This window comes from Pinus tabuliformis, chromosome 7 (genome assembly GCF_031772625.1).
Source record: "Pinus tabuliformis cultivar Carrire ecotype Pingquan chromosome 7, CPIR1, whole genome shotgun sequence".
NCBI lineage: Eukaryota > Viridiplantae > Streptophyta > Pinopsida > Pinales > Pinaceae > Pinus > Pinus tabuliformis.
Genome location: NC_142293.1, coordinates 1,845,424,144 through 1,845,434,494, shown reverse-complemented (window position 1 = coordinate 1,845,434,494; position 10,351 = coordinate 1,845,424,144). Strand labels below are relative to the sequence as shown.

The 10,351-nt window shown below is 38.1% G+C and overlaps 1 protein-coding gene across 1 annotated transcript; it reads right to left on the bottom strand.

Annotated features, from left to right (window-relative positions):
- Positions 1 to 2,597: 2,597 nt before the first annotated feature.
- On the bottom strand, positions 2,598 to 6,877 carry LOC149255802 ((R)-linalool synthase 1, chloroplastic-like). The gene is made up of 10 exons (XM_089457310.1): positions 6,656 to 6,877; positions 6,356 to 6,558; positions 5,016 to 5,128; positions 4,692 to 4,900; positions 4,503 to 4,597; positions 4,027 to 4,125; positions 3,706 to 3,921; positions 3,460 to 3,598; positions 3,112 to 3,360; positions 2,598 to 2,989 (listed from the first exon to the last, which is right to left on the bottom strand). The coding sequence occupies exons 1-10, from the start codon at positions 6,875 to 6,877 to the stop codon at positions 2,690 to 2,692; spliced, it is 1,845 nt and encodes a 614-aa protein (XP_089313436.1). The 3' UTR covers positions 2,598 to 2,689.
- Positions 6,878 to 10,351: the final 3,474 nt, after the last annotated feature.

Here is a 10,351-nt window from a genome sequence, read left to right as displayed (position 1 = left end):
ACATTGTTTTTAAAAAAGATGGAACCGTATGAGTTCCATAGGAGGGCAAGGCCTCGAGGTGTCTGGACAGTGGACTGATGAAAGATGATCGTTTCAGGTTGAGGCAGAGCAAAAAGATCCTCTGTCTCCGAATTGACACTCTTAGGTTGAGTTGCAACGGTGTTATCACACTGGAAATTTCCAAAGAAAAAAGATATTTTGCAAGCCATTTACCAAAAGGAGAAAACAACAGACCTCGAGTTGCTCAGGATGTCACCAGATGATGTGAACTGTTATGATGCCAGACAAAAGTCGAGTTGGAGCCAGCATGTGCCTAAGAGATTCCACGAGCCTGCATCGAACTGGTCTTTGCAATCGCCCTTTGGCCACACAAATCTGGGGAATATATAAATATATTTCATTTCATTTCTTCATATAAATTTTGTACATTTTACTTTTATCTATATATATATATATATATATATAAACAATGTAGAGATGTATATTGTAGATTTCATTTATATATAAATGTAGATATACATTTCATTTACAATGTACACAATGACCTACATTTCTTTTATAATTTACATTACATTTTATTTCATTTCACTTTAATATTATTTTACATTTCATTTATAGATGTATATTTCATTTACAATGCACACAATAATCTACATTTAGTTTATAATTTACATTTCATTTCAGTTAAATATTTAATATATATAAATCATCTACATTTCATTTATATTTATAAATAATGTACATTCAATTTAATAAATAGTGAACAAATAAACAATGCACAAATTATAATAAATAATGTAAAAATAAAAATTGTACATTTCACTTTAATGTGCATTTTGGTTTATACAAATCTCTTTTTCAAATAATGCACGTCTTACTTTTTACCAATGTTTTCATCCATGTACTCTAATTTTGGCTTTGTACCTGCTGACTTTGTTGTCGCGGATCACATTTCCAACACACGACAACAATTAATACTTAGATTACATCATTAATTAATCATCAAGTATATAATATTAAAATAATTAAATAATTTAATTAATTATCCAATTATAATATTAAAATAATTAAATAATTATAAAATTTTAATACATTGTTAATGAATGTAACATTTATTATTTACAAAATATTTGATGTCATCGATGTTTGGTATTCCATTGAAATTATCACATGTTGTGAAGTTGTCAAGTCAACTCGTGCAACGAGTGAAGCAAGAGCTAACAAGCCTGCCATAGAGCATTAAATGCCTGCTTAGATGCATACTCCATAACCCATAACACTCCATAACCCATAACACTCCGCCATTATTAACACGCGAAAGCCAAAATATTAGTTAATGCTGAAACTTTTAGTTAATGCCGAAACTTGGTTTTCGCGTGTTATTGCGTTAACCGGGTGCATATCCCTGGGCATTAAATACCCTGGGGATGGCTGGTTAGCTCTTTCCGTGGGCGTGTGCGTGTGTGTTATCGAGTTATCGAGTATGCTTAGTGCGTGTGTGTTATCGAGTTATCGAGTATGCAGCTAAACAAGCATTTAATGCCCTATGGCAAGCTCAACGAGTGATAGCATGTTCATCCCAAGGTATGTGACAAGCGATCAAAGCAATTATAAAGGCCTCCACATCCTTGATTGCTTCCCACATGATGATTGATAACTATGTCCGAATTGCTCTCACATTGTTGTTTTCCACGGTCGCTAGTAAGGTTTTCAATTTTATTTTTGAACCATATGCAGAGTTGAGAGAATACATGTTTAGGAGGTTATTTATGAATTTATAGTTATTGTTTTGAGCATAGAAATGGTTATTTATTGTAAATAGAATTTGAAGAGAACTAATTTCAAGAATTGAATCCCATCCATGGAAGGACACAAGGGCTTTAGTCTCCACTTAATTTCTGATTCATTGAACCCACTATTATTAATTCGTTAAATCATTCCCTCTGAAATCAAATTTCATTTAACTTCATACATTTATATTCAAAATTTCTCAATCCTCCTTTTAGAATTGAGATATGAATTACTTTTCTAAATTTTTTATTCTCATCATTATATAACTCACAAAAATAAGGCTCAAATAATTTTATTCACAATAAGATGAGTCCCTTCTAAAACCTAGCTCAATGGTTACTAATTTATTGTAAATAGAATTTGAAGAGAACTAATTTCAAGAATTGAATCCCATCCATGGAAGGACAGAAGGGCTTTCGTCTCCACTTAATTTCTGATTCATTGAACCCATTATTATTAATTCGTTAAATCATTCCCTCTGAAATCAAATTTCATTTAACTTCATACATTTATATTCAAAATTTCTCAATCCTCCTTTTAGAATTGAGATATGAATTACTTTTCTAAATTTTTTATTCTCATCATTATATAACTCACAAAAATAAGGCTCAAATGATTTTATTCACAATAACATGAGTCCCTTCTAAAACCTAATATTTTATATTATCTCCATCCCATAATGTTAAAATCATTACATGTATATTTCAAAAGTAGCAACATAACTAAAAAGTTATCATTACATGTATATTTCAAAAGTAGCAACATAACTAAAAAGTTTACCCCTACCCTACATTCTTGAGCTTCAATCATCTGATGAGGACCCCGACCCTACATTCTTGAGCTTCAAGCATCTGATGAGGCTTTATTGCCATGCATAACATGTAGATTAAATTTGTAGTTATAAAGGCACAGGCTCAATGACGGTTGTCATGACCAAATTCTTTATTTCATAGTTCGCAACGCTGAAGCCATCTCGGTATTTGTAGAGATGGTAGAAAGCTCTCAGAATGTCAAATGCATGTTTCTTGGAAGTGATTGGAACATTGCTATCAGGTCTCAGATACTCCCAATTTAGTTCCTTGAGTAATTTGTTGACCATGGAGTTGATATGATTGATCGCATCTTCCTCTGTTGACTCGGGATTCTCTTTCATATAACATGATATACACGAAGATTTTTCTCCACGGCTCCTCTCAGCCTGCACTTTCCATGCCAGTAAATCGTTTATCCAACTCTAAATTAGAACCAATCATGCAATGCAAAGAAAAACTAACCAATCATGCAATCCAAAGAAAAATTCCTTCCATTAACAGGATATACCTGGTAAGTGTGAATGTCGCCTTTTAGTCGGAGAATGGAACATGCCACATCATTGAGCCTGGAAGGAAAGTCTATTTCTTGTAGGATGTGATGAGGAAAGGGAATGCCCAACGTCAGAATGGGTTGCAATGTGCCAATGCGATAACCGAAACTAACTTTCCCGTTATCCAGGTACTCCTCAAATGTTGGCAAAAAACCACTGAAAATCCACTTCGCTTCTTTCATATAAGCATCAATATAAGCCTCCAACTGCACAGGCAACAGCACAAGCAAAGCAAATGAACTAATAATCTCATTACGTTCTCACAAAGAAATAGTTGTGTATGTATGTTTTATTACTGTACATACAGCCTTTCGGGCATAGTTGAGCGTGTCTCGGCCTTGAGACTTTTCTGCCTCTCCTGCCATTTCGTTAACGGTTTCGTAAAGCACCATATACACTCCTTTCATATATTCTGGAAGCCACTCCGTCGCAGACGGATGCCATCTGATCATATAACCACAAATTTTGGTCAAGTAGTTACTAAACTGTTTGAGTGATGAAGCCTACAACATTCTTCTAAAATTCTTTGAATTGGTCATCGCCAGTACAACCTCTTAACTGCCGCTGTGAAGAGTTCTAGCTCATCCATCGTTCCAAAGGTGTCGTAAATATCGTCAAGAACCGTGCCAAGATGACTTATTTTGGCAAATCCAAGTCTGAACGAAGAATGTTGAGGTTCACTATCAATGCAAGATGCCAAAGTGTAATATTCCACGTGACGATGCCGAGGGAAGTTCATTTGAGAGAAACCAGAATCTTTCCACCATCTACACACAAAGTTCATAGATTTCACGTTATTTTACAGTCGACCACTCAAATCCTAGTTTGTCTGCTAAACATATATTATCCGATGACATAATTCATCACATCACCTGGAGAGAAGTTTTAGCTCTTGCTGTTGTAAAGAGTGAAACATATTGAACTCCAACTTTGCAAGTTCTAGAAGTTTTTGGGTCTTCATATTTGGCATCCGGGAAACAAATCAATGTAACGAAGTGAAGATGAATTATCGTTGATGGTTCGAAACATCGATAGAAAAGAATCTTTATGCGATGGATCCGGAAGAGAATCTAAACAATAATGTAACTCGCAGAAACCTCAAAGACAAAATGTAACGAACATTAATTGAAAATTTGACAGGAAATATGAATTGTTAAGACAGATTTTTTGTGAAAAGCAACAATGTCCCTTGGCTTAATGGGCAAAACAACATCAAATGGCCTAACTGTGTCCGTTTATATATTCAACTTCATCGAAATCTAATAAGGTTTTGGAATTTTCTCCACAGAAGTGGATCCAATCTTTGCAAATAGAAACGGGTTGTTACACGATGAAATCATGGACCTACAAATAAATGGGGTCCTGTCCAAATACGTCGATGTAGTTCCTTGCTTCCAATCTTGGCAAATTTATATACCAACTATATTCCAGAACGTACGATATCTGCCAACAACAAAATTTAAATTGTAAAATACAGATCGCAACATATGTGTAAATGAAGGGATGTCATGTTATGATAATAGTATGACCTCCTCACCTCTCCTGAAAGACTGCAGACCGGAAGCTTTAGTATGGCTTCTTTTAAATATATTGTAGAGAAGATTTCTGCCTCTTCCATAACTTTCTCTCCCGGAAAGGCAATGAGGGAAGCCCGAAATAAGTTGAGAACACTTCTTATCTCTCCGTCTGTTTGAATGGCCGAACATGCAAACTGCCCATTTTGTTCTTTGAAGCGTTCTAAGACATCTGATGTTAACGTATAACGTATTAGTAATAAATATCTGCAAGTAGTAGATGGAAGCTCAGAGCTATCATAAAAGAACTTCAAAGAGGGACTTATTTAATAGATTTTTATGCATACCTGAAGACACCGGATATCCGTGTAGTCGAAGAGTTCGAAGCCCCAAGGCAGTTGAGTTGAGATCGGCAACAACACTGTCTCTTCCACACCCAATGCCTTTTTCATTCCAATAACTATAGAAAATGGTCAACAGTAAGAGGATTTCAATATTTCTTTTCAGATTACCATATAGATTAGTAATCAACTCGCTGCAGTTGAGGAAAGATGCAGATCATGGCACTGACTGAATTTCCAACTTCATGTCAAAGTTATTTGTGCTTGTAAGAATCTTCACAATGTGAGAATATATTTACAAGAAGTATTGAATGGAGTTAAAAAGATAACCAGAAGGGTCGTGATCAAAACACAACAAACAAATAAGGGTCCAGTAAATAAATTTATATTTGCAGCCTTTTGTATGGACTCAAGTAAGGAAACTAAAACATGACATGGTATCTTTGTTTACGGTTAACAGAAATAATTGTTCAATTTAAGATGGAGGATATTATTATCTTATATATATGAATAAGCATGAATATGAGGATTCGTCTTCTTACTGATTAGCCGAGGATCTGCAGTGTATCTAGTTGTTTTGAGACATATTTTTGTGGGATGGACATATTAGAAGAAAAGCTATGTAAATGAAAACTTTCCTTTTAATGAAAACGAAGTTCGTTTTTTATTTTGAAAAACAAAAAAGAGAATAAGTATGAGGATTGCAGTAGAGCAAATATTGTAGAAAATATATGAAGATGGGAAGTGGAAATATTGGAAAAATAAACGAGGATATGGAAAGGGTATATATAAAAGAAAATAGATGGAGAGAAAAAAATATAGGACAAGTTTATTGAAGGGAGGAATTGTCAGGATGATTTTTTTGACTGGAATCTGGGTAAAAAATTTCGACAAATCTTGCACAAAGAGTGTTTATATTCTATTGGAATCAAGTAATCTCTACATGGAATGGAATATTCCCCATATGGCGCAGGAAAGATGAGATGGGTTTGGATAACATTCTCGCTGGGGAGTGGGAACGGATACAATCGTAGTTGCGGTGGGCGGGCATCGGAAGGGAGAATGGAGGTGTTAGGATTACTTTTTGGACATTCCAAGTATTCACATATTTGGTGACTCAAAGACTATCATTAAACATATATTGGGGAATAGCAATATCACTCAAATGCATTTTCAGGGATGACTCAATAATATTGGGCCTTTATGGAGCTCTCATAGTGAGTACTCGATTCAACACATCAGAAAGGAATACAATCAGAATGCTGATTTGCTGTCAAAGAAAGGACTAATAGACACTATGGACTGAAGGATAAATAAATAATGATGATAACGCTGCGATGACTTACCTGTAAACATAATCCAGAGCTGATTTTATTTCACTTTTGAAATGCCTATCGATTCCCAAACGTTCAATGCTATCGACTATAGAGAGCCGCATAAGGAGATCATTGCAGGGGGTGATTAATTCTCCATCTTTAACCGAGATTGAATTGATCATCTCTTTTACTTCTCCAATAAGTTTCTGAGCACTTTCATGGTACGAAGTTGCCTGACCCATATAATACATCCAGAAATGTAAATAAAAGGAATTTCAGTGGTCAGTGAAAAGGAAAACACGAAAGAAAAACTTCAAAGATGAAAATTACCCCATTAGGCGTTGAGAGGGACTGTATGAAATTATGGTCCCAGAGGTTGGAATGATGATTGGCTATGCGTCTCTGTACGCCTTCATCGGATACAGTGGTTATCCGACACATGGGGATGGAAGTTGAGATCGTTCTGCGGACAACCTTAACCTCGCTAGAACTGACCAACGATTTGTGCACACACCATCTGGGAGCCAGTGGTGTGACAGAAAGCAGAGCCATTCCTATTCGATATGAATGATATACCAAAAAGTGAGGCAGCTCAAAATAATGAACTGAAATTCTGCGAGATCCACCTTACCTGGGTTACTTATTTATAGGCAAATATCCAACAGTGAGCAAATTATTGGTATATATGATCAAATATTAAGCATGGTTTAAGTGAATCAATTATTGGTATATATGGATAAATATTAGGCAGGTATATATATGAGTAAATATTAATCACTATGGAGTAAATCAGTTATTAAGTTATATATATTTTGAAAACAAACCTATTAAGTTATATATATGAAAAAAGGAAAAATAGTATAATAAGTTGAATTGAGGTTTTTGTGATCTATATTAAGTTTTTTGAGAAGAGTTTTTGGTGGAAATTATATTATAATTTATTTGTCGACGCATTTGAACTGACAAGTGTGGTTCTTCCTCACGACAAGTTGAAGAACCATCATCCCTGCAATATAAATAGAGAGTTGAAGGCCCAGATCATGGCTGCAGTATAAATAGGGAGAGCAAGTTATCTAACGGCTACATTTGACAAGGAACGGCTACATTTAACCATTTGACAAGGAAGGACTACATTTGACCAGGAAACGACTACATTAGACTTGGTAACTGGACATGACCAAGACAAATGGAGAGGGACATATAGTTAATTAAATCATTAGATAATTGGTTTTATTTCTATTTGCAATTAAATGTAAATTGCTAGCATTTAAGTAAATTCAGAGTAAACTAATAGACTTTTTTATTATTTAAATCATCAAAGGCTAGAAAATGACTTATATTAATATTAATATATGAAATAGTAAGAAGAAGTAATAAATGAGTAATAACTAAAAAACACCTAATTAGTTAGTTCGTTCATTGACTTAATTCTTAATTTAATCAAATTTAACTATATTAGAAAAGTAGCAATTTATATTAGAATATAAATAAAAGTCAATGGGAAAATATATCTATTTTCAATTAGTTAGTTAATTCAATTTATATTTTTATTTATTCATATTTATTTTACTCAAGGTATAAGGGGATTAATTGGTTTATATCATTATAATCCTAATATTTATGTTTTAGGTATAACAGATTTGTATTCATTTATATAATATGCTAAATAATTAAGGGGTAAAATTTAATACATAAATTACTGAATGAAAAAACCAAAGAGAAGAAAGGGAAAATAGGAAAAACAACCAGAGGACGAAGGGGAAAGGACATCACAAGGCGTGGGGGGGCGAAAGGGGGGCTTCGAAGAAAGGGCAGGTGTCACGCCCCTACCTTGGCGGTACTCTTCCAATTGCACGAAGGGCGGTGCGCCACCACCACCCGTTTTCTTTTTAACAATACTCACAAGTGTGGACTACACCTACTTTCATACTTAGTTTATTTTTCAAATTTCCAAGTATTATCTTTCTTTAGCACAACAGAAACATTCATACAACATTCATCATCATTATCATTTTAACATAAGTGCACAATGGATAATAAACTGGAGGGGCAACTCCCTGCAATATGAGTCTGCCCAATAATAATGATAATATCAGATTTTTACATAAACTTACAACCAGAGAGGAACCCCCAGATTCCAACTCTCAAATCTGCAAATTTACAAGCTCGGCCTGCACCACCGTGCAACCTGGCCTTTCACCGAGCAGAGGTGCCCACGAGCCACCTCCACTGTTTCACCATTCAAACTTTCATTTCACCGTCGTTCGGACCGTGCCCGTTGTTCGACTACCTTCGTGCAGCGCTGCCTAGTCGTGTCACCCAACCAACGCGCACTCCACCGTTTGCCCACCCCGTGCCACCAACTCACCGCACTCAACCTCTAACTCATCTCGTCGCCCTGGGCGCTTCCACTCGTTCACCGGCTCGTCGTGCCCACCGCCGTGTCACCCGACTAGCGGGTTAACCAACTCGCGGGTCGCCCAACTCATGGGTCGCCTAGCTCGTCCCTCGGGTGTGCCCACCCGCTCGTCGTTACACCATGCGAACTCCGAATCATAGTTTCCCAGCTCGTTGCACTAACCACCCCGGCTCATGGTCTCGCCCGTTCAACCAACCCGGGCGCCCTCATCTGAACTCACCCAGCTCGCCGAGTTACCAAGTGCGCCCGCATACGGTTTAACCCGTCGCACTTCGTGTGCGCCCGCCGACGATCTAACCTTCGACCCAACCTGCGGTCTCGCCCGTCTACCTGACCTGCGGTCTCGACCGCTGCCAGACCTGCGGCCTTAACCCGTTGACTCGCCCTGCGGCCTTAACCCGTTGACTCGCCCTGCGGCCTTAACCCATTGACTCGCCCTGCGGCCTCGTTTCCTGCGGCTTCACTCGAAACACTTCGACCTTCCTCGGCTCCGTGCTTCGGCCCAATATCCACATGCACTTCTCCCGTCGTTCAGACTCCTCAAGCTTGCTCACACCTCTTACTCACATGAGCAATTAAAGATTGCATTATGATTTGCTCCACCATTCCTCCGTTTGTTTATATGGCGTTCGACCCTTCGGTTGGGGCTCCGACTTACCAAGCCAACCCACTGTTTGGTCTAACTCGCCCATCTCCAACGTTGGCCCATGGTGTGGGTGCCCATGTGTGGGACCGCCCTCCATATAAAATCGCCAACTCTCTGACACTTAGCCATTTTTGCAATGACTCTTGTGCGGTCGCACCTTGGTTTGTTCGGTCAGCTCGTCGCACCGTGCGGGCGCACCCTCAACTCGCTAGCTGAACCGCGCCCAACTTGTCTTGCCCTCGTGCGCCCATGCTGACTCCCACTGACTCGTCGGTTAAATGTGCTTGGTTGGAGCGCCCGACTCACCATATAACAATAATGACTCATGGGCCTTACATCCTCCCTCACCTCAAGTCATTGTCGTCCTCGAAAATTCTCCATCCCAGCAACCATCTGTCGCCAAGACCATCAAACCACACAAACTGTGTATATGGGTAATCCAGATGTGTCCACCTCTCGACCTGCCTCACGCCATAGATATGCCACTGCTCTGTAAGGAATCATGTGCTGGTACCCCTCATGTCGGTGATTAGTTGGGTAGCTAATCCAACCATGCATCGCCTCCACAAGAACTCATGCCCCTACATCATCATGACTGTCCACTGCATGCTACATGTCAATCTGTGTCATCTCACCCCTAGATTCCTACTCAAAATGTTGGAGACTCACTGCCATGAGTAGCTAACAATGAGCCTCATCTCCATGATAGTCTAGGAAGATAAGGAGGGAGCAGAGCCTGAAGGCTCTCCCTCATTGATCAACTCAATCCACCTATCTGGATCCTCCACTTCTAATCTCTGCAAGTATGCCTCCCGATCCTTCGTCTAAACATTCGACCTCACATACTCATCGTCATCATCATCCTCCATTGCCTCCAGCCTCCTAGATAGATCCAAGATGCTATCTGACAATGTCTTGATAACCTATGACTGCTCCATAAGCTTTGTCTCTGCAATAGACA